Source organism: Chamaea fasciata, unplaced genomic scaffold (genome assembly GCF_029207755.1).
Source record: "Chamaea fasciata isolate MVZ Bird 193981 ecotype frontalis unplaced genomic scaffold, bChaFas1.0.hap1 SCAF_1, whole genome shotgun sequence".
Classification (NCBI taxonomy): Eukaryota; Metazoa; Chordata; class Aves; order Passeriformes; family Sylviidae; genus Chamaea; species Chamaea fasciata.
The window spans coordinates 152,505,974-152,531,031 of record NW_027094086.1 but is presented as its reverse complement, the minus strand read 5'-3'; the positions used below and the strand labels follow the sequence as shown (position 1 = coordinate 152,531,031).

Below are 25,058 nucleotides of genomic sequence, written 5' to 3'. Positions count from 1 at the left end.
TCTGGACTCATTTTATGTATCAACTCCCCACCAAGATTCTTTAGGACTCGCAAACTGGGATTTTCCAGCTGCAAACCCTCCAGTCCCAGCCAGGAAGAGAAAACATTTGTTTCTCACCTGCTTTTCCTGACAGGAATTCTGTGCCTGACTCGAGGCCGATGAAGGCTGACGGGTCCAGAGCCTCTGCAGGGGAATACAGGGACCCCAGGAAAGGTTGTTCAGGTCCCATCATGGATCCATGTGGAGCTAAGGAAATAAAAAAACCTTGCTTAATCACCATCCCTTAATGACTTCCCTCCTAAATTTCAAGTCCTACCACACTTGGACTGTTCTGCTCAGCAGTTCAGATAAATCTGCATCAAATGTTAGTTCTGCTTCACAAACCATAATTTCTGTATTTAATAAAACTTTCTGACAAGGTGTAAGAGAGTAAACACAGGGAAATTATTTCCTTTGGCTTTCTGCTTCTGCTCCCATGAATTCCTGCTGGTAATCCCTTAACAATCCAACATGAATATAATAATCCCAGAGTTGAAATCCTGAAGAGCACTTCGCAGAAACAGCTCCTGAGTATCTGGGTTTTAGCCATTAAAACAAGAGCAGGGGGAAAAAAAAGGGGCTTGTGAATTTACAACCTTAATTTTCAGTACACCTGTCTTAGGTTGCAATGCAGGATGTAACCAAAAGTTTGTATTCTATTACCAGCTGTTAAAACCCCTTGGGGAGGTGTTTTCTTTATCTCTTCCAGGACCCATCCTCCCTCCAGGGGGTATCTGCTGTCCATGGGCCATCGAGGCTCACTGCAGGGCTGATACGATCCCATCATCCCATGGGGAGAGGCTCCGCCCAGGGGGAGGAGCCCAGCATTCCTACCTGGATCAAAGCTGGCATTGAGAACACCAGCACGGGCTGTGTGCACTGGATTCCCAGGGGAAAACCTGACCCATCTCAGCACCACTGGACCCTTCTCCGGGATCATCTCTGCTCCAACACAACCACAGCTGGCGCTGCAGGAGGATGTGACGGGACTGCTCCCAACACCCTGACCAACAGGTTGGATTTTGACTCTCTCAGTGTTTTCTTTCTGTCTGTTTGGGGTTTTTTATCCTACTGCATTTTTAATGTTTTAAATATTCCCATTAAAGAACTGCCATTCCTATTCCCACCTCTTTGCCTGCAAGCCCCTTAATTTCCAAATTATAATAATTCGGAGGGCGAGGGGTTTACATTCTCCATTCCAAGGGAAGCTCTGGCTTTCCCTGGCACACACCCGTCTTCCCAAACCAAGACACCATGGGAGACACCAGAGGGAACCTCCCCAGGTGCCGGCTGGGGAGGGATGTGCAGGAGGAGCTCACCCAGGATGTCCCTGGCGGCGTCGGCGTGGCCCGGGAACAGCGGCACGTTCCTCATGTCCGTGGGGAAGGACAAATCCGGCAGGGTGTCCCCTCTGTGGATGCTGAAGGGGTCTGGCAGAGACACAACCAGGCAGGGTCAGCACACAGGGGACAAGGAACGCGATTGGAACTAGAGGGTGAAGATCCCAGCGCTGAACTTCCAAGGAAAAGCAGCTTTTGGGGTTCTCCACCAGGAGCAAACCCCTTTGCCATCAGGATTTGCACCCAGCAGTAACACTAGGGTTGCTCAGGCTGATTTTTGGATCATGACTGTTCCTGGAGGAACTGTGCCCTCCCCTCCAGGAGGAACCATCTGCTTCTGCCCTGATGGACACATCCCATGAATCTGAGTCAGGAACAAGGGCTCAGCTCAGCCCAGAGCAGGGAAAGGAGTGGGACCTCTCAGCTCCCCCAGCCAGGAACTGCATCCCAGTATGAACCAGGGTGATGGACTGGTCTTCCAACCAAGATACTAGGAAATTAAATCATCTCCCAGTGTCCCAGGCAGACTGCCCCATCCCTGGCGGTGTCCAAGGCCAGGCTGGACAGGGCTTGGAGCAGCCTGGGATAGTGGAAGGTGTCCCTGCCCATGGCAGGGTGGGACTGAATGAGCTTCAAGGTCCCTGTGCCATTCCCTGTGTCCTGTCCCTCCATCCCTTGTCCCCAGTCCCTCTCCAGCTCTCCTGGAGCCCCTTCAGGCCCTGCCAGGGGCTCGGAGCTCTCCCTGGAGCCTTCTCCTCTCCAGGTGAGCACCCTATTTCCAGACACTCGGATTTCCCCCAGGGGGATTTGGCTGAGGGCTGTGGCTCATTTTCATGCCAGATGTGCTCCCTGCAGGGCTGACAGCCAGCCTGAGGTGTTCCCATGCCCACAGTGTGCTGGGATGTCGAGATCAGGTGAGCTGAGTGAATTCTTTTATAAACCTGTCAGATCATTTGACATGCCAAGACAACTTCTTGCCTCGGAGCAGTGCGCAGAATATTTTGATTTCAAGCTGTTTAGAACAGTATTGCCAGGTCTGAACAACTGCCTGCCTTCCAATTTAAAAAACAACCCCAAAAAAAAAAAAAAAAAAAAAAAAGATCCTGACTGAAACCAATTTAAAACTAGAAGAGATCCTGCTGATGTTCCCTCTTTGCCCAGCAGTTGGATGATGTGGAAAAAAATGGACAACTCAGATCTCTGCTCCAGAGGGAAAAGGGGAGAAGTGGGAGAGCTGAAATTTCCCCCCTTTCTCCCCAAGGAACAAGGAATTACAGGGGTGGTGGTCAGGAGATCCTTTACACCACTGGCCAGAGAATCCTGTCCTTGGGAGGGAAATCATCCTCCCATTTTCCAAAGGGTGGGCACACAAACACTGAATAAACCCACAGACTCTTCTGAGTCTGACGTTCCCATTTTTCTCCTGTTGACAAGAGTGGGAAATAAATTTTGAAGTTTGACAAAAGGCTCACGTAGTATGTGTTTGTAAACTTTGAGATAAGAAACTGAAATATTCCTATTCTTCAGGCCAAAAGAACACTGGGTGATGGGCCAGGTACATAAATTGCTCCTAATTAACAAATTTGACATCTGGCTCTCGAGCAGAACGACATCAGTGTCCCGCTCCTGCACCCACACAGCAACAGGAGGGAAAACCCAACAGACCTGGGGCTCCTCCAGTTCTTCCATCAGTCAGTTCTTATCCTTGGAAAAACGCATCAGTTCTGCACAGAACCTCTTACAGAGACTCAGTCAGTGAGGAAATCATGCACTAAGCAGGCCTACAGTACTGAAAAATGTTTTAAATGAAGGAGTTCCATCCTGGATCTTTCGAGGTTGATTGCCTGGGATAATCCGGGCAGGACAGACATTTCTCAGGTGCTCCTGGAGCCAGCAAGCAATTCAATTTCAAAAATTAGAGGGAAAAAATAAGAAAATTGAGGGGAGGCTGCTGGGTGAAAAGTGTATCTGTTTGCAGGGTTGGGTTACACAAGGTGCAGCTCGTTTTCAGCAGTGTCAGCAGCTGCAGAGGCGGCAGGACAGGATGTGACAGAGGGACAGGCACTGCCAGGAGCCTGGGGACACATCTGGGGGAGGTCTGCACTGAAACCCACAGTGCTCGCAGCATTCCCCAAAAATCCTGGGCACAGAATCCCAGAATTGTAGGAGCTGGAAAAGACCTCCAAGGTCATCGACTCCAACCTTTGACCAAATACCCCCAAAACACACCCCAAAATGCTCTGTCTGCCCTGATCCTCCTGAGGATTCCTGCCCTGCAGCAGATCCATGTCCCAGCCAGCTCAGGGCTCACCCCATTCACACCCAGACCCCAGGGAAGCCGCTGACAGGGGCAGTCCAGGGGCTGTTGAAGGCAGGGGAGCAGGAGCTCCCACAGGGATGGAGCCAGGAGTCTAAAATCAGGGCTGCTCCAGGCTCCAGAGCCATCCTACCAGCCATGTCCATGGGTTTGAAGCACAGGTCCCTCTCCTCTGCCGACCAGGAGTCGTTGCCATCCAGGAACTCTTTGTAGGACATCTTCTCATCCATGATTTCTCCTGGGAACACTGACGTGGGAGAAGAAAATGACCCGGTCAAACGCCAAACACCGAAACACGTAAAATGGATCGTTGCACCACGTGACATTCGGATGTGACATCCCCAGGTAAGAGGGACTGGGCAGCCAAACCACAGACCATAATAGTAATTTTTTACTGGTTTGATCCAGCTCTTCAAATACAAGGCACAGAATAATAACGGGGATTTCTGTGTCCTGATGCACACGGAAGATCAAGAACAGACTCACGTGGAAGTGCTGTCCTGGTCCAAAGCCTCCAGTTGTACAAAAGGAACAAAACCATAAGGCTTTAAACAGGACAAACACAGTGGAGAGGTTCCAAATTAATACCCAGACTAATGAATTTTAGCTTTATTTCTATTTTAATGAGGCCTGAATATGTCAACTCTTCTGAGGACAACATTAGAGTTTTAACCTGGTTCTGGAAACAAACACAGAAATATTTACAGTGACTCTTTCTCCCCTCCCCAACACAACATCCTCTGCTCTCTGCCAATACCTCTTTTTTTTTGCTTTGAGTATTTTTACCTTCACTTAGGCTGACAATACCTGCAAGCCTGGAGCTGGGGAGGTGAAATTCCTCACAAAATATCCCTGGATTTAACCCTAAACTCAGTGCAAAACTGCAGTTAATAGAAACAACCCCAGTGTTAAGGCACTGAAGGACCAGGAGGAAAGAATTCAATAAAAAACACGAGCCTGGTCTTTGAAATCAACAACCTGGAGGTGTCAGGTGGGCTGAGAGCTCACAGCGAGGTGGACAGAGATTCAACAACAGCAATAATAATAATATTAGTATTAATAATAATGTGATTGAGAAAGAGTAAGATGAAAAATGGCTTTTGTGGGGCTTGGAGTTTGTTTAAATTATCAGTGAGTCAAACAGTCTGCTCAGAGAATTTGGGTTTAGGGGAGCAGGAGGGGATTCCTTGGAGTCTGAAATATGTCTAAACCTCCGATTAGGGGCAAATATTAAATATTCCTTCTAATTAACCGTATAATTAATCACATAAATATTTAGCAATAATTCAAACAATAATTTAAATACTAATACATTTTATAATAATATACTGGATAATTTATGTTGTATATGTTATAAATAAATGCAACACATAAATATATAGCATATGATTTATGGCAGATACATTATATATATATTATATATATTAGAGAGTCCACATATACACATATATATAATATACAAATAATATGTATATTATATATACATTACAGATACATTCTAGATACTTTATAATCTATTTTATGTTTTCATGCACATTGTATTGTGTATCATAATGTATATTTTATAATCTATATATTTTCATGTTTTATATACCCATACATTATATAATTTTATATATTTATAAATATATGTAAATGATGTCTTATACAATATCCTATACATATTTTTATTTCTATATACCTACAGACACAGACACACACACATATATATAAATAAAAATAAACGAATAGGTGCAATGACCCATACAAATGATGTCAATATTGCTTGCAGTCAGGCTCAGGAGCTCCAAGCGCTGCTGTGTCCCCAGGGTGTGGGCCTGTGAGCTCAGGGATGGGTGACACTGTGTGTGACACTGTGTGTGACATTCTGTGTGTGACACTGTGTGTGACACTGTGTGTGACACTGTGTGTGACATTCTGTGTGTGACACTGTGTGTGACACTCACCGTGTGTGTGACATTCTGTGTGTGTGACCCTCACTCTGTGTATGGCACTCTGTGTGTGACACTGTGTGTGTGACACTCACTGTGTGTGTGACATTCTGTGTGTGTGACCCTCACTCTGTGTGTGACATTCTGTGTGTGACACTGTATGTGACACTGTGTGTGTGACACTGTGTGACACTCGTGTGACCCTCACTCTGTGTGTGACACTGTGTGTGTGACACTGTGTGACACTCGTGTGACCCTCACTCTGTGTGTGACACTGTGTGTGTGACACTCACTGTGTGTGTGACATTCTGTGTGTGTGACCCTCACTCTGTGTGTGACATTCTGTGTGTGACACTGTGTGTGACACTGTGTGTGTGACACTGTGTGACACTCGTGTGACCCTCACTCTGTGTGTGACACTGTGTGTGTGACACTCACTGTGTGTGTGACATTCTGTGTGTGTGACCCTCACTCTGTGTGTGACATTCTGTGTGTGACACTGTGTGTGACACTGTGTGTGTGACACTGTGTGACACTCGTGTGACCCTCACTCTGTGTGTGACACTGTGTGTGTGACACTCACTGTGTGTGTGACACTGTGTGTGTGACGCTGTGTGTGTGACACTCTGTGTGTGTGACACTCTGTGTGTGTGACACCGTGTGACACTCAGTGTGACAGCCCCTCCGTGTGTCCCATTCTGGCTGTTCCCAGACCCCCAGCAGGACCTTCCCAGCCCCTCTGAGGGGGACACGAGGGCAGGGCCGTGCTCAGGGACACGGGGGCTGGCACCACGTCCCCAGAGCACCCGGCTCTGCCTGTCCCTGTCCCCAACTCCCAGTCCCCACCTGGGGGTCCCAGGGCAGCCCCCACCTACTCCCAGCAGCCTGTGCCAGCCGGTGCCAGACTGTACCAGACTGTGCCAGGCTGTGCCAGGCTGTACCAGGCTGTGCCAGGCTGTACCAGGCTGTGCCAGGCTGTGCCAGGCTGTACCAGGCTGTGCCAGGCTGTACCAGGCTATGCCAGGCTGTGCCAGGCTGTACCAGGCTGTGCCAGGCTGTGCCAGGCTGTACCAGACTGTGCCAGGCTGTGCCAGGCTGTGCCAGACTGTACCAGACTGTGCCAGGCTGTGCCAGGCTGTACCAGGCTGTGCCAGGCTGTGCCAGGCTGTACCAGACTGTGCCAGGCTGTGCCAGGCTGTACCAGGCTGTACCAGGCTGTGCCAGACTGTACCAGACTGTGCCAGACTGTACCAGACTGTGCCAGGCTGTACCAGGCTGTGCCAGGCTGTACCAGGCTGTGCCAGGCTGTGCCAGGCTGTGCCAGGCTGTACCAGGCTGTGCCAGACTGTACCAGACTGTACCAGGCTGTGCCAGGCTGTACCAGGCTGTACCAGGCTGTACCAGGCTGTGCCAGGCTGTACCAGACTGTGCCAGACTGTACCAGACTGTGCCAGACTGTACCAGACTGTGCCAGGCTGTGCCAGACTGTACCAGACTGTGCCAGACTGTACCAGGCTATGCCAGGCTGTACCAGGCTGTGCCAGACTGTACCAGACTGTGCCAGGCTGTGCCAGGCTGTACCAGACTGTGCCAGACTGTACCAGACTGTGCCAGGCTGTACCAGGCTGTGCCAGGCTGTGCCAGACTGTACCAGACTGTGCCAGACTGTACCAGACTGTGCCAGGCTGTACCAGGCTGTGCCAGGCTGTGCCAGGCTGTACCAGACTGTGCCAGGCTGTGCCAGGCTGTACCAGACTGTGCCAGACTGTACCAGACTGTGCCAGGCTGTACCAGGCTGTGCCAGGCTGTGCCAGGCTGTACCAGACTGTGCCAGGCTGTGCCAGGCTGTACCAGGCTGTGCCAGGCTGTACCAGGCTGTGCCAGGCTATGCCAGGCTGTACCAGGCTGTACGCAGGCTGTGCCAGGCTGTGCCAGGCTATGCCAGGCTGTGCCAGGCTGTACCAAACTGTGCCAGGCTGTACCAGGCTGTACCAGGCTGTACCAGACTGTACCAGACTGTGCCAGGCTGTGCCAGGCTGTGCCAGGCTATGCCAGGCTGTGCCAGGCTGTACCAGGCTATGCCAGGCTGTGCCAGGCTGTGCCAGGCTGTACCAGGCTATGCCAGGCTGTGTCAGGCTGTGCCAGGCTATGCCAGGCTGTGCCAGGCTGTACCAGGCTATGCCAGGCTGTGCCAGGCTGTGCCAGGCTGTACCAGGCTATGCCAGGCTGTGCCAGGCTGTACCAGGCTGTACCAGGCTGTACCAGGCTATGCCAGGCTGTGTCAGGCTGTGCCAGGCTGTGCCAGGCTGTACCAGGCTGTACCAGGCTGTGCCAGGCTGTGCCAGGCTGTGCCAGGCTGTACCAGGCTGTGCCAGGCCGTGCCAGGCTGTGCCAGGCTGTGCCAGGCTGTACCAGGCTGTGCCAGGCTGTGCCAGGCTGTACCAGGCTGTGCCAGGTTCAGAGCAGATCCCACAGAGATGCAGATCCAAGCCCACACAAAAGAAAAGGAGTTTTTACACTCCCACACTGGGAAGAAGCAAAGGTGATTCTGGGGAACACAACTCCTCCCTCCCACTCCTGCCAGGTGAGCAGGACCCCGAGCAGGCTCTGCAGCCCCTGCACCCCTGAGCATCCCTGGAGTTATTCCTGCTCCCCTGGGCATCCCTGGAGTTATTCCTACACCCCTGAGCATCCCTGGAGTTATTCCTGCACCCCTGAGCATCCCTGGAGTTACTCCCGCACCCCTGAGCATCCCTGGAGTTATTCCTGCTCCCCTGGGCATCCCTGGAGTTACTCCCGCACCCCTGAGCATCCCTGGAGTTATTCCTGCACCCCTGAGCATCCCTGGAGTTATTCCTGCTCCCCTGAGCATCCCTGGAGTTATTCCTGCTCCCCTGGGCATCCCTGGAGTTACTCCTGCTCCCCCGAGCATCCCTCGGGTGCTCCCCCTCCCCTGCAGCCCCATAGCAGCAGGGTTTGGCACAGCCACGCTGTTTTTTCTGCCAATTTGAGCTTTTTTTTTTCCCTGCCAAATGACTCCATTTGCCATGGCTGACTTCAGCAGGAGCAGACAGGAGTTCCCAGGCCAGGGAAGAGCACCTCTGCCTCCCCTGTGACAAAGGACACGGGGACACAGGGGAGGAGGAACCCCCCGTGTGTCCTGTGGAAAATCCAGCCTGGGCAATGCGGTCCGAGCCTGCAGCAGCTAAAAGCTTGATCATTTCAGGAGAAAACATTTTATTAATATTTGATTTGATAATATAAGGTAATTTTGGTGATATTTCATTTAGCTTTGCAAAGTGCTTTGGAGATGAAGTGCCACTGCAATGTGTCAAGAGACATTATTATTATTTACCATTATTTGTGGTACAGAACAGCAAGGGATTTAATGAGATCCCACTGTAAATTCCTCTAGACAGGAGCCTGTCATTTGCGTGTCTATAAAACTATTTAAAGCAAAGCAAAAAAAACCCAAAAAAACCCAGAAGACACTAAAAGTCCTTGACAGTGTGAGGAAGAGCCTGGGAGCAGTTAAAAACATTCAAGAACTTCTTCAAAGATGATATTATGATATTATGACGTGAACAGAGTGCTGGGCTGGACCCACAACTGAGGCTGATGGAGAGCACCCACAGCCTGAACTCGAAATATCTGAAACAAATCTGATTGTTAGCATTAAAAATGTATTGGCACATTGCCATGGTTAAAGATTTCACAGGGAAGAACACAGAATTAGGGTCAGAAGGGTAAACCTGAAGAAACTCCTCCACTTTGGGAGGTTTTTTTTAGTAGCCAGGTTGTGTTCATGCCTTTAAATAGAGAGGGGAACCACAGGCAGGGCTGGAGAAGGAGGGACACAAAAGGAATTGCAATGGGAAAAATTTCCATTCGACATCAGATGAAACCGAGCTGAGCAAAACTCAGTCAGTGTTTGCAAGCCCCGAGCTGCAGCAAAGCCCCAGAGCCGGCTGGAAGCTGCATCAGGAGCAGCTGGGAGCTGCCTCTGCCAAATCCTGCCAAAGCTAAACCCAAGACTGGAAGATTCTTCACACAATATTTTCCCAACAGATGCAAATTAAAAAAAAAAAACCCCAAGCCAGGCAGTGCTCCTCAGCAGGAATGTCAGTGCAAGGAGGGATGGAGGCAGCCCTGGAGCAGGGAGAGAGCAGGGCCAGGAACAGGGACGAGCCTGGATCAGCCAGGACTGAGCCACCCCCTGCCAGAGGCAGGACAACGGAGATTCCTGGATCACAGTCACCAGCAGCAAAACCCCCTCTGCTATTCCCAAAATGTTTTCCAAGTTATTTGCCATCAAGTGGACACTTCCAGCTCATTTGTCCTCCACACCCCATGCCAACGTTCAGTTCCCCCCGATGAAACACAAAACGTGATCCCGGATTTCCCAAGGACTGGGAAAAGAGGATTTCTCAGTTCCAACCCCAACCTCCCCAAACACAATGTTCTGCCTCTGCCCTACCAACAAAAGCCACACAAGCAACAAAAAGGAGAAGCCAGAACTCCTCCAAGGCCCGGTGCTGCCAGTGGCCTGTGAACGTGCACCGGCAGCAGATAATGCACTGCACACAAAATGCCAATCTGACAGATCCCACGGACCTGCAAAGCAATTTTAGCAAGTATTAAAGCTGGCTGATAGCTGAAAAGCCGGTTACGAGCCCTGATAATATAAACCAGTGTAGGATTAGAGCTTACAAAGTCTTGCTTCAAGGAAAAAAAGACCAGTAACAACGTACTTACAAAGCAAACTCGCTCCTCAAAGTAAAAAAATACGGCTCCCATGCAAGCAGCGCCTTCCCTGCTCTGATCCCGGGGCAGGAGCAGGGCTGGAACATTTAGCAGAGCTGCTGATGGAGGGAAATTGTTTGTTTGATCATCTCTCCGCAAAGGTCAGCGCGGTCACATCCAGCAACACACAGCTAATCCAGCCAAAAGTGCCCTCGTGGCCACCCACCCACGGGTGCCAGGCTGGGAGCCGGGGCACCACAAACCCCTGGAGCTGCTGTCACGCAGGACATCCCACGGGGAATGTCCAGCCAGGGCCTCTCTGAGCTCAGGATTACTCTCTAAAGCTGCAGGACATGCTAATCTTGGCAGGTCACTGCCCAGACCTCCAGCTCGGGGGGTTAAAGGATCTTCAGAATGAACGAGGAGAGCGCCCTGCCAGCAGCCAGCAGGGAAAACGGGCAAAGGGAGGTTTGGGAGCCTCGTGCCTGCAGTGGATCTCCAAGGGAGCCGGCCCAGAGCACCCTGGGGTGGGGGTTCCTCCCAGGGAGGCAGAGCTGGGATCCCCAAAAGGAGCAGCAGTTGGATCCGCCACGCCAGTGAATCCCCATCAGCCTCACAGGGAGTGGAAGCGTCCCCCACACACACCCTCTGCAGCCTCAAAAAGGAGCTTCAGGGTCAGAGTCATGGCATGGTTTGGCCTGGAAAGGACCTGAAAGCCCCTCCAGTGCCACCCCTGCCACGGCAGGGACATCTCCCAGTGTCCCCGGGTGATCCAAGCCTCCAGCCTGGCCTTGGGCACCTCCAGGGACTGCCACAGCTTCTCAGGGAATCCCAGCCCAGCCTCCCAGGCAGGAATTCCCAATTCCCAGTCTCCCATCCAGCCCTGCCCTCTGGCAGTGGAAACCATTCCCTGTGTCCTGTCCCTCCATCCCTTGCCCCAGGTCCCTCTCCAGCTCTCCTGGAGCCCCTTTTAGGGTCCGAGGTCTCCCTGGAGCTTTTTCTTCTCCAGACTGGATGCTCTAAGGAATCCACAGGAGACTGAGACTGTTTAGGTGCCTGTGCTCAGGGCATTTATTCCCAGGAATTCTAATTCCCATCTGAGGGGTTCAGGAGAACTCTGCCTGCACGTCCTGCTTGATTCTCAGGCACACACCCCCGCAATCTGCTGCCCAGTGGGGCTGCACAGGATGGAACATCAGGTAAAAACCGCAGCAGGCAGCCAAGACATTCCAGGGACGTCATTTCCAGACATTATTCAGGGTAAGGGAGGCAAAAGCTTCCCCTGAAAGGTCCCAGGGTCCCTCCCCCGAGATGCTCAGGCTCTCTTTGTGCCCGCTGGCTTTAGAGTAAACACGGAGTATCTTGTAGGACTATCCCCTCAATGCTTTATTATCAGGCTCATCATTGTGTAAAATAAAATATTGTCTAGTTCAGCTCAGAGTGAAGGCTCTGAAAAATCTCCGAGAGTGAGTCTTGCAGACGAGCTTCAGAAATCCCCAAAAATCTAAGGGATAAGCACAGGCAGGAGCTACACGGAAAAAGATGTCACCCAGGCACCCAGAGGGAGGTTGGACATTTTCATCCAAGGGGATAAGAGCTCGAGATCCCAAGAAGTTTTGGCATTTAATGAATACCTGAACACTGAGCTGGCAGCCCTGAGGGAGCACAGCTCACCCAGAGCAGAGCTGTCGGAGCTGGTTACTCCCTGCCTTTCCTCCTGTCCAAGTGAAACGCAGCAATCCCAGTTTATGGAAAACTCGAATCTGAGGGGACTGGACACTGGGCGGCTTGGCCAGAGAGGCTGTGGAGTGTCCAGGCCTGGGTAAACTCCAAACCCAGCAGAGCAGGAGCAGAGTCTGCTCTCCCTGCTTTGGCCTGAGGCTGTCAGAGCTTCCTTCCAGCCTCCTCAGATCCAGCCCTTTGTCACTGCAGGACAGGAAAGATGAACTCCCAGGAGGAGTTAAACCTGGCTGAGATTACACAAGATACTTTAATTTCAGAGAATATCAGAATGACTTGGGCTGGAAGGGACCTTGAAGATCATCTCATTTCCAACCTTCCACTATCCCAGGCTGCTCCAAGCCCCATCCAACCCGGCCTGGGACACTTCCAGGGATCCAGGGGCAGCCACAGTTGCTCTGGGAATTCTATCCCAGCCTCTCCCCACCCTCCCAGCCAGGAATTCTTTCCCAATATCCATCCAGCCCTGTCCTCTGGCAGTGGAAACCATTCCCCCTTTGCCCTGGCACTCTCAAGTCCCCGCAACGAGAAGCAAATTAAATTCCACCACTGATCTGGATGGCAAGAAGATGATCAGGAATCTATGAAAAAGGCCCTGAAGAAACTGCAGGGCATTTCAGAGGGTGCTGACAGTTCCAGAAGGGTTTTTGCTGCTTTCCCTCTGAAATTCCAGGCGGTTACATAACCCTGAATGCTAAAAGGGCTCCGTGCCTGCGACTGTCAGAACCGCTATCTCCAAACTTCAGACATGCAAAGTCAGGAACTCCAAAGTTCAACGCAAGGTTCATGTTCTGCCTTGTAAAAAAAAAAAAAAAATCTGAAAGGAGGAAAAAAAAAAAAAATGCAGCTGCTACAGTTTCTTGTCCAGCTTTTTTTCCTCTTCCTTATTTCTCCTTCCCGGAGGGAATTTTCCGGCAGGGATTGCTTTGTCATCAGTGGGGAGGTGGAACCACGGGGCTCCCCTGTCCCACCTCTGCTCCAATTGCTCCAGGTCTGTTCTGCTGCTCTTGCTGCCCACCAGGAATGTCAGTCAGCTGCTCAGGAAGTGAGAAATCCTTCTGAGCACGGCTCAGATTTATTCCTCAGAGCCCTGGACCACGGGACAGCTCCCACCTCTCCCGATTCCTCACCTGGAAGCACCCTCCTCCACAGACTCCTCTTTTAATAACAGGCACCTGAAGCTCTGGTTTTAAACAAAAGACTCGCCAAAGATTAATTTCCACTGCACTGGAAAAACACCAGGGGTTGGCAGCTGGAGATGGGCTGGGGACAAGGCACGGAGGGACAGCACACAGGGAGTGGCTTCTCACAAGGAGCAGTGGGGACAGGAGACCTGTCCAAACCCCACAGCGAGAGCCCCAGAGATCCCAGAATCTTGGAATCATCCCGGTTGGAAAAGATCTCCCAGCCCATGGAGTCCCCCCTGTGCCCAATCCCCACCCTGTCCCCAGGCCAGAGCACTGGGTGCTGGAGGAAAAGGATTTGTGGGCTCACACGGTCTGTGCCTGTATGCAAACCTGGAGATAAAAAATGCTGACTTAAAAACGCCATCGAACGGGACAGATACCGGTGAGAGAGAAATGGAATGAAAATAAGTTTCAGACAATGGCCTTGCAAACAGAGCGGATACTTCAGAGAAACAGAACTATGAAAGGGGCAGTGCAGCAGGACCCATGAGGGGTGATTTTAGATGACCGGTTTTGAAGCATTAACAGCATTTTGTGGCAAAATGGGCCAAGAAACTCTTACACTGTATTGTAATTAAAAACCAGTTTGACTTCTGATGGTGACAGTGTAAATTATACCATCTGTACTGTCTCACCCTCCTCAGGAGACTGAAAATGGAATAAAAAATTTAAAACACCTCTCAGCTGCCCCAGCTCTGAGTCAGAAAAAGGCAAAATCCAACAAGTGCCTCCTCCAGGTGCTCCTTCCTCGGACACCTCCAGGGATGGGCACTCCAAACCTCCCTGGGCGACTCCAATGCCTGACCACCCTTTTCCCTGAAGAAATTTCCCCAAACTCCGACCTAAACCTCCCTCTCCTCCTGTTCCCTGGGAGCAGAGCCCAAATCCCCCCTGGCTGTCCCCTCCTGTCAGGGAGATTTGGAGAACCAGGAGTTCCCCCTGAGGTCCAGCTGGAGTCTCCTCCTGCCTGGGCTGGCCCCCTGAGCACTGAGATCTCCCAGCCATGAACACACAGGGCTGGGACTGATGTGACAAAGATCCTGAGGGACAAAACTGGGGTGTAAAACAAGGATCACCTGCACTGCCGCGACATCTCCCACCCAGCTGTGCTGCTTCAACGCTCTCCTGACCTCCAGAGCAGCCTGGCAGGAGCCCCACGGAGTTTTTTTGGGGGGAGTGCAGCCCCTCCACGGGCAGTGCCACCCCAGACAGGGACAGCGTGTCCCTTGCGCTGGCAGCACGGAGCAGTGACAGTGCACTTTGCAGAGCCGCGACCCGCAGCGCTGTCAGCCCTCGTTGGGAGCAGGGAAAGGCGATTTCCCCTGAAAGGGCTGTTACCAAATTTAAACGGCTTCCTCCCGATTCAGGGAATGCTGCAGCTTGAAAGTCTCCACGCTGAGCTCCTCAGTGGGGCAGATCTCAGTGCCCTGGCACGGGCCGAGCATCTCTGACCGTGTTCCACTTCAGTGCAGGGTCAGGAGGAGTGCAGGACACCGCAGAGCAGCACCGAGGAACCAGCACAAGGACGCGTCCAGCAAAGGTCACTGCTGAGCCTGGCGCTCAGACCTTTCTAACAGGGACACAGGACCTGCCACCCTGGAGGGGATTTCAAGGCAGGCAGGTCTGCAAGTTCCCTTCCTGCAGGAAAACTGAAGCAGCCTCTAGGACAGGGACACAGATCTCTCCTGAGCCTCTGGAGAAGGGGGGGGAGGGATGAGCAAACACCACCACGCCAGACCCAGACAAGGAAGCCAAGGATTTGGAAGGTGAGCAGGAGCAGCTGCAATGGAGCTGTGAGCTGAGATTGTGCTCTGGCCCCTCCCAGGTGTCTGGGCACTCCTGGGGCTCAGGTTGCTGGGACAGGTTGTGTATTCCCATCCCTGGAAGTGTCCAAGGCCAGGCTGGACAGGGCTGGGAGCAGCGTGGGATGGTGGAAAGAGTCCCTGCCATGGCAGGAACCCTGGGAGGTGCCTTCCCACCCACACCATCCCATGATTCTGTGATTCCCCTCTTGCTTAGCAAGGGGCCCAGGAACACCCTCCAGGCCAGCCAAGACTTTGGGCTGGTACCAGACACAGTTCAGGGAATCCTGAGCTGCAGCCTGGGCCGATGCCAACACCTCCAGAGGGTTCAGGACACCGCAAACACAGAGGAGCAGCCAAACACCATCTGCTGCCAGGCTGCACGCAGCACTGGGACTTGCAAAGTGCCTCCTGCTCCCAGGAAACCCAAGAGCCACAGAGTGGATTAACAAAAAAAAAAAAACCCCAAAAACCTGAGGAATAAAAAGTCAGCAAAATTGCAGAAAGAAAATATCCCCAGCTTCCCACTGACGATGAGCTGGTACCTCAAACCTCCCTTAAGCTTTATCCTGAGACACAACCGCTTTCACCCAAACTACCATAAGGAGTAAACCTGCAGATTTCCCTTTGCCTGAGCTGCCCAGCCAGGCCCTGCCAGCAGCAGCTGCAGCAGGGTCATGCCCAGCGCACTCTGGCAGGACACAGCGATGCTCCCCGTGCTCAGCCACGGCTGCTCCAGGCTGCTGCAAACCCCAAATCCTCCCCTGACAACGTCCTAGAGATGAATTCTCCTTTTTTTTTTTAAATGCAATCAGGGCCAGAGAAGAAAACAGAAGTAAAAGCAGCACTTACAGTCTCTGCTGGGGATCACGAGCTCCAAGTGTGCTCCTCTGAGAGTCAATATTTACAGAACCACGAAGAGGAACAAGGTCCACACCCAGCAGCTCACTTGATCCACTAAGAGCACTTTTCAAGGGTTATTCCTCTGGCCGAGGAGGGCACAAAAGTCTGCCTCTTCTCAAAGCTTACAGCAAACAGAGCACATGAAGAAAACACCCTCACTGCACACCTCATCTGCTGCCTGCTCACACCTTTATCACTCCAGCTGCTTCTTTCTGGTTGTGTCATCACTTGCCCTGATATCTTTTAATGAAAGAGGTTACAAATTAATAATGCTTCACACGCCTGCCCTCTCCATCACCTGGGAACTCCCATCCCCATCCCAGAGCTCCCCTGGGTCCCGGCCCCTGGCCTGGATGGAGCCTGTGCTCTAATCCCTCCCAAATGACAAAAACCACAACTAGAGCAGGCAAAGGGCTGAACCCTGCAGCCTCCTGTGCATCACTTTCCTCTCCATCTCCCTTTAAGGGTTTTCTTCCAACCTTCCCTTATCCCTAATAAACTGGAAATCCTCTTCTTTTCACTCCTGCACTTCAGTGCTTGTAAATCACTGTGCACCATAATCTGAGGAGTTCTTAAATCTCTCCAGCTCTAAGTCCTCGCTTCCATTTTTATTAATTTCCTCCTTTTTTTTTTCCAGACTCTTTGAAAGCATATGACACAGCCTCCTTGGAAATGGTCTGTGAACGTCTTTTCTATCCATACAAATCACTTCCCTCCATGAGTTTTTTTAGCACTTCACCTTCCCAACAGGTTTAACTCCTGCCATCCCCGACTGCCAAGATGAGTTCAAATATATTGCCCTTTTCTCCCTCCTGCTCATGTTTTCATTGCCTAAAACCAGCCAATTCTCTCGTATTCCTTCTTTCCCACCTTTTCTCATCCAGCTGTCCTAAGGGAAACCACGCAGCAGCTCCGTGATTAACCCTCCTCCAGGTCCACAACATCCCAGCTCTTCAGGCTGGGAGCCAACACTTGTCCCCAGGAGCTGCCAGCGAGGAAGCCCCTCTGAGCACCAGGAATGAATTATAAACACGGAAGGAGTGTGGCAACTCTGGAGAACATCCCTGTAACTCTGCCCCACAGGTTCCACCGCACAACAGCAGGACCTCCAGCCCGGACTCGCGGCGTTTGATTGCCGCTCGGATGAGAAACGCTTCATTTCTTTCGACCCGCGTATTTTGGCGCTTCCACTCTGCCTCACATGAGATGGAGAGGAGCCATTCACAAGTGACAGTATTTACTGTCACCCTTGAAACACAGAAATACACACATACAGCTATGTGGATACACTCATATGTGTTTTTTTCTCCTCCTTCCTGGATCCCATCTGCCAGTGCACGGCCACAGAGCTCCCCCCACCACACGCTTGTTGTGCAGAATGAGATGGTGATAATGGAAATAAGGGCTTAAAATAGCAAATTTCCCTTCAGCACTCGAGTGCTGTTTGTTTGTGGCTGTGATTCCTGCAGCCCCTGTTCACACACACACCGCCCTGACCTACTTTCAGCTTTCCCAATCCCGTGGCGGAGGCAGCGAGCTCACAGGAGGAATCAGAAGCAGTCAGGAGAAATCTCTGTGCCACGTTTGTAATAGAGTTTTATGGCCATTAATTCCAGCTAGTGTCAAACTAATGACACCAGGGACATCAAAGCATGAAGCCATTTACATAATACCAGAAAGAATCTACAATTCTATTACTGTTTATTCAGGCAGCTTCTGCTTGAGAATGAGGAAGATGACACGCTGTCTGTGCTCTTTGGAAATCATTCTAATTTACAGCCCTGCAGAGAGGCAGCCAGTTTTCTAGGAATTCTTTAATTCCTCGCTAAGGACTTCCTGATGTTTTGAAACAAACCCTCGCCGATTTTATTTTCCTCTGCAAACCTAGGAGATGAAGTGCTTCCCTTCGTGCGGGCGAGCCCCCAGAGCCTCAACCCGGCGGCTGAAGGAGCAGCACACCTCCGAGCGGGGCTGTCCCGTGGCAGCTGCCACCCAAGCAGCATGGACACGGGATGGAAGGAGGAAAAAAAACAGGAATTGTGGCTTGCTTTGGTGCTCTGGTGCTGAGCTGTCTCACCTAGATGGAGCTGACAGCGAGGCCTTTGACGGTGACGCGAGCCGACGTTCCCGGGGCTCCGGAGCTGCTCCCGGCCCGAGCAGCCCCAGCACCGCTCACCCTGCAGGGCTCAGACAGTCCCCAGGCTGGGGCTGGGCTGGGGGACAGCACAGCACAGCTCACACAGTGTCACCTTCAAAGCCAACACCGAGCAGAAGGTGCCACCGACACCGCCGGGACACGGGGGGCTGCAGGAAGGGGCTGCGGGTGACTCCAGGGGAACAAACAAGGGACAAACTCCTCAATTCCCACCCTCCAGGTACGGCTGGAAACTGGAGTTCACCAGCAAAAAGATGAGCATTGAGAAGAGAATCCATGAATGGGCTGGGTGTGCAGGCACCTTCAGGATCACCCAGTGCAGGGACACCTTGCACTGTCCCAACGTGCCCCAAGCCCCAGTGTCCAGCCTGGCCCTGGGCACTGCCAGGGACCCAGGGGCAGCCACAGCTGCTCTGGGAATTCCAGCCCAGCCCCTGCCCACCCTCCCAGCCAGGAATCCCTTCCCCAAATCCCATCTAGCCCCTGGGAAGCCATTCCCTGTGTCCTGTCCCTCCATCCCTTGTCCCCAGTCCCTCTCCAGCTCTCCTGGAGTTCCTTCAGGCACAGCTGGAGCTGCTCTTGCTCCAGTTGTCTTCAATTCACGGAGGTTTAGTGCAGAAACCTCCTGACTTCAGCAGGACTGGAGACACCCCTGGGACAGAGAAGTAGCACAGGACTCAGAAGGTAAAAATGAGATGTGAGCCCTGTGACCAGCAATTCTAAAATCACCACAAGAAACACAAGTGCCAGTTGAAACCCCTCATCAGCTCATTTATATTTATGTGTTTTTAGCTGGAAGTCTGGCCAGGTAAACCTCACCTCCCTCAACTCTCAGCTACAAAATGGGGCAGATTACAAAATTCTAATTTGGATCTTTCCACGATTGTCAGGTTCCCCATTCCTATTGAATCTGAGATTGTCTTTGGGAGAATACACAGCTGCACAAAACTACCTGAAACTTTCAGTGATACACACAAAATTGCAGATTTTTCTTTCTCTTTTAAGCAGAATCAGTAATTTTAGTTGTAATATTGAGACATGGAGCCCCTAAAATCTCGCAAAACTGCCCATGAGTGACATTTTGGAAGAGCTGCTTGCATCACTGGGAAACGGGAGAGTGTGAATGTAGGAGATGGAACATCACAGATTTTTCCAGGCAAGGCATTGGAAGGCTTGACGGAGCTGAAAGCAAAGTATTTTTATCTGTAGCCAGGGGAAATGTTAGGGAAAGTGGAGACACAAGGAAATGACACCAAGGTAAATAAAGAGTTGGCTAAGTGACAAGTGGCAAGGCAATGTCAAAAGGGGAATTCTCTTCCTGGAGGAACATAACCAGTTATCAGAGTGCGAAGATCAAGGATCCAAAACAACCCCTGCTTAAATGTTTTCATTTTTAATCCTAGAAATCGGAAAGTCCCGACGAAATGGAGATAAAAGTCTCTTTCCCCAGAGCAAATATTCTGCCTGCACATCTCAGGGCTAATTGAGCAGCCCAATTTCTGTCACCTGAACGGGCTGGAGGAACAGACCAGACGCTGCTTCCCAGTGATCAGAACCTCCCTGGAGTTTGATGATCCCTGGCTTTCCCTTCCAAACCAGGATATCCCAATTTTATGACTCCTCTTGGCAGATTCCACTGCCCAGCCCTGCACTGGCAGCATCTGCACAGGTAATAAAGAACCCCAGAAGAATGAAATGTTGTTTTTGAGTCCTTCAGTCATGTCTGAGGGAACTCCCAACCCCCTGAAATCCAAGTCACTGCTGAATCCCCAGGAGTCCGGGAAGAACAGGGGAAGACAGTGAGTCTGGGTTTTCAGGAAGCCAAACTGAGGGCGTGGAAAACACAACTTCACAGAATATCCTGAGCTGGAAGGGACCCACCAGGGTCATCAAAGGCCAACTCCTGGCCCTGTGCGGGTTGAACAGAGAACCACAGGAGAAGAAACAAAAGACAGATCAAACCTCCACAGCTCCACAGCTCCCTGCCAGGAGGGGACAGCCGGGGGGGATTTGGGATCTGCTCCCAGGGAACAGGGACAGGAGGAGAGGGAGCGGCCTCAGGCTGGCCCAGGGGAGGCTCTGGGTGGGCAGCAGCAGGAATTTCCCCATGGAAAAGGTGCTCAGGCCATGGAAGTGCCCAGGGAGGTTTGGAGTCCCCATCCCTGGGACTCCTGGATGTGGCACTCAGTGCTCTGGGCTGGGGACAATCTGGGCATCGGGCACAGCTTGGACTCAAGGACTTTGGAGCTCTTTTCCCACCTCAACAATTCCATGACTCAGTCAGATGCGCAGCGTGCTCTCACTGAGAGGAAGAAGGTTAAACAGCATCCCAAGCTATGTGACAGAACTAAATCAAACATCCCTCCCAGATATTTTTTTGGGGGGGGTGGTGAACTGTGTTTTGCTCATGTCCTGCAGTCTCCTGTCACTTCTGCGCCTTGCCAAGTCACTTCTAATTCCAGAGGTGCCTCCAGCATCAATTGTCCACAGAAACAGCCGCTGCCCTGAAGTTCCAGAACTGTTCCCAAGGGAAGCTGTTAATCCCGCACTATTTAGCAGGCATTGATTAACGCCAAGAGAAACAGGGACCCTGCCTGGGCACCTCCAGGAAGGAGCTTCTTTGGCCTTCCAAAATGAAGGGAGAGGTTTATGGGAAAAGCCTCCTCCTCCACCGCACAGAAATCCCAACCCCACCTCACCCCCTGCAGCAGGACCCAGCTCTCCCTGTGAGGAGAGCCCAGCTCTGCCATACGGAGGAGAGCTTTTACCCACCGATGGAAAACCAGCAGCACTTACTCAGCAAAACCACCCAACACAGCATTTCCCACCACTTCCAAGGGCAGGGGGGGGCCTGGACTGCAGCCAGGAGAGGAGACTCTTCCCAAGGGACCGGGCACAGCTCCCCGGGCTGGGAGAGGATGAGGATCCTGAGCACCTCTCACACGTTGTTTCACTTTTGTCACTCCAGAAAGCAGCGAAGCTTTCCTGTCCTGACAGTCGGCAGGAATTCAGGAAGGTTTTACGCCGCACTTGCCGAAAGCCAGAGTGTTTCAGACGCACCAACTCCACGCGAGGTGTACTCGCTACTTCGTGGGTCAGAGCTGGAAAGCGGCCGCAGACATTGCACCAAAACAGCAGCCGAGAGGGGAGGTTACTGCTGAGGGTGCAGGTAATTTATATTTCAGGGACCGGCTCACGCAGGACTAGGCTGAATTTGTTCAAACCTCTCTCCAGGGAGAGCAGTTCTGCGGGGTTTAACCAGGAGGCACCGGCTCAGCATTTCAGAGTTTCCCTTCGCTCAAAAGCTGCCCTTGCTCCCAGGTGTAGATTTGCTCTCAGCCCCAAGCACCAAAGAGCTCCTGAGCAGCTTCACAGTATCCAATGCATTCCTTAACTATAAAATTTCCTTTTTCCAAAAAAAAAAAAAAAAAAAAAAAAAAAAAAAAAAAAGGTCCCATTAATCCAAGATTACCCCGGAGCCAACCCACCCCGAAAGGAGAACGCTCGAGAACAACAGCTGGGGCGCAGCTAGGAAAGATAAAATGCACAATATAATCAGCCTTACCCTATTTGCAGTGATGGGACTGAACTGGAAGAAGATTAAAGAGCTCAGGCCTCCGAGGGAGCCACGAGCAGAGCCAGGATTAGGGAAGTTTCCTACCCCCAGGTTCGGATTTAGCCTGGTGTCACACGACCTCTCAAAGCCACTCTGCCATCCCAGCACACACGACTCTCCCCGAGGTTTTTGTAAGCAGGATAAACCCCCTCACCACCACCCAACCCCTCCTCACAGGCAGAAGCCCAGGTGTAGAGGAGGAATAAAAGGTGGGGAAGGAAAAGTCGGAAAGGGAGAGCCTGGTGGGGAGGGGAGCCCAGGCTGGAGCATCACTCCAGACACAAGCCCACCTTCAGAGCAGCTCCTGCAGGGATGGGATCCAGCAGCTCCCAGACCTCCTCCCCAGCGCTGAGATGGGGAATGACCGAAGCCCTGCAGAGCTCAGCCCCTTGCTGCTCACCCCGGCCAACACTGACCCAGGCGATGGATTAACTCCCCACTGGGAGGCCAAACAACGAGCCCCACCCAGCAAAAAGGTGATGCGAAAGCCTTTGGACTGAGCTTCATTTTTTGGGTCTTTCACAAGGGCTGCTGTTTATTTCCCTTTTGACGAGCCTCTCATTGAAATTCCCAACATTTAATCCGAAGGATCACTGCAAAGCCTCCCCACTGCAAAGCTACTGGAATAAGCAAGGGAATAAAGTGATGTTGTTTCAAGCACCGAAGAAGGAAGGGGGGGGGGGGGGGGGAAGCATATTTTCAAGCTGCAGTTAAGTTCCAGAGAGACAAATTAAAGGCAAATTGGGTCCTGAGAGTGCAGGATAACAGCAGGGCTCCGGGTGAGGAGCAGCGAGGGTCAGCAATCCTTGTCTGCAGCACTGAGTCTCCCTTCTACCTGCCTCCAAACCTCCTGGAAACACCCCGAGTTTCAAAAGGCTGCCTCGTGATGTGCCCAGAAACAGCCCAGATCCACAGGAAACACAGCTCTGAGAAAGGACAAGTTTGTGTAAAGGCTGACCAGCCCCAAGGATGGGCAGAGGAAAGGGTTCACATTTTCCTGGGGTCCCAGCCTGCACGGTCGTGCAGCACCTCCCCACACAAGGCGCTTTCAGTGCGCTAAGAACAAATGAAATGCAAGGTACGAGCTCCAAAGTTCACGGCTTGAATATTTCAAGTCCCAGCGACTTGCTCAGGCAATTCAAGCCTTGGAGGACCCCATTAATTCAGCCAGCTGTCAGATCCTTGCTAGAACAACTCCTGAGCACGCTGCAAAACAGAGAGGGTTTGTATTCCCGGTTTTTAAACCTCACTAAGCCTCCCTGTTAAGCTTTTAATAGACTTCTCGACATATGTATGACTTCATTATAATCCTTTTAATTTCCTATTCACTGAGCCAAGGCAGGGACATCCCACCCCTGAAAAAAAGTGTGAAACAAAAAAAAAAAAAAAAGGAAAAGCCCGAAGAAGAAAAAAAGCCAAGGAGAAAAAGAAAAGTCAAGCAGCAGGTTGGTGGGGAGGCAGCATCTGAGAGAGACCCGGCATGAAAACAGCGGTTGGGACACAGAGAAGGGCCCTGATTTGCCCTGGAGCCGCCAGAGGAGCTCCCAGTGCAGTCCCAGGGCAGCAGCTCCAACGGTGACACCGGCACAGCAGTGTCAGAAATCTGCAAAACCTGCAGCCTGAAAAACATTCAGCCTGCAAAACCTGCCTCCTGAAAAACCTTCATCCTGAAAAAAACCTTCATCCTGAAAAACCTGCCTCCTGAAAAACCTTCATCCTGAAAAACCTGCAACCTGAAAAACCTGCATCCTGAAAAACCTGCCTCCTGAAAAACCTGCCTCCTGAAAAACCTTCATCCTGAAAAACCTGCATCCTGAAAAACCTGCCTCCTGAAAAACCTGCCTCCTGAAAAACCTGCCTCCTGAAAAACCTGCATCCTGAAAAACCTGCCTCCTGGAAAACCTGCCTCCTGAAAAACCTTCATCCTGAAAAACCTGCAACCTGAAAAACCTGCATCCTGAAAAACCTTCATCCTGAAAAACCTTCATCCTGAAAAACCTGCAACCTGAAAAACCTGCCTCCTGAAAAACCTTCATCCTGAAAAACCTTCATCCTGAAAAACCTGCCTCCTGAAAAACCTTCATCCTGAAAAACCTGCAACCTGAAAAACCTGCATCCTGAAAAACCTGCCTCCTGAAAAACCTGCCTCCTGAAAAACCTTCATCCTGAAAAACCTGCATCCTGAAAAACCTGCCTCCTGAAAAACCTGCCTCCTGAAAAACCTGCCTCCTGAAAAACCTGCATCCTGAAAAACCTGCCTCCTGAAAAACCTGCCTCCTGAAAAACCTGCCTCCTGAAAAACCTGCCTCCTGAAAAACCTGCATCCTGAAAAACCTTCATCCTGAAAAACCTTCATCCTGAAAAACCTGCAACCTGAAAAACCTGCATCCTGAAAAACCTTCATCCTGAAAAACCTGCATCCTGAAAAACCTTCATCCTGAAAAACCTTCATCCTGAAAAACCTTCATCCTGAAAAACCTTCATCCTGAAAAACCTGCCTCCTGAAAAACCTTCATCCTGAAAAACCTTCCTCCTGAAAAACCTGCCTCCTGAAAAACCTTCCTCCTGAAAAACCTGCCTCCTGAAAAACCTGCATCCTGAAAAACCTGCCTCCTGAAAAACCTTCATCCTGAAAAACCTTCATCCTGAAAAACCTGCCTCCTGGAAAACCTGCCTCCTGAAAAACCTGCCTCCTGAAAAACCTTCATCCTGAAAAACCTTCATCCTGAAAAACCTGCCTCCTGGAAAACCTGCCTCCTGAAAAACCTGCATCCTGACAAACCTGCCTCCTGGAAAACCCGCACCCTAACTCCCAGCTTCCCCAGCCCTCATCCCAGAGCTCTGTTTCTCCACACCACGACACCACAGCATCGCAGAACTCCAGCACGGTTTGGGTCGGGAAGGATCTCCAGCTCATCCTGCTCCACCCGTGCCACGGCAGGGACACGTTCCTCTGTCCCAGGCTGCTCCGAGCCCTGTCCCGGCTGGCCTTGGGCACTGCCAGGGGCAGCCACGGCTGCTCTGAGCACTCTGTCTGTTATTCCCAGTGTTCCTCAGCCCTTCAACACCTGGGAAATTTCTCTACGCTCTTTGAAGGGCTCAGGAGAAGCTCAGGAGCTGAGATTGTGCAGCCGCTCAGCTCCTGAGCCTTAGGAAGCCACAAATTCCTCATCTGAAAGAACACCAGGACCTGCAGGAAAAAAAACCAAACCAAAACCAAACCCTCATTCCCCACTCCCCCTCCAGGAGCTGGGGAAGCTCCACATTCCCTGGAAGAGCTCTGTC

The 25,058-nt window shown here is 51.6% G+C and overlaps 1 protein-coding gene across 8 annotated transcripts in view; it reads right to left on the bottom strand.

The window, feature by feature from the left end:
- The window catches only part of MAP4 (microtubule associated protein 4), a 146,676-nt gene that overhangs the window by 60,363 nt on the left and 61,255 nt on the right, over positions 1-25,058 (bottom strand). For all 8 annotated transcript variants that reach the window (XM_066202327.1, XM_066202296.1, XM_066202295.1 and 5 more), the window contains 3 exons: positions 3,830-3,943; positions 1,359-1,469; positions 118-246 (listed from right to left, as the gene is read on the bottom strand). In XM_066202327.1, the coding sequence (XP_066058424.1) occupies positions 118-246; positions 1,359-1,469; positions 3,830-3,943 (354 nt within the window). The remainder of the gene's footprint in view (positions 1-117; positions 247-1,358; positions 1,470-3,829; positions 3,944-25,058) is intronic.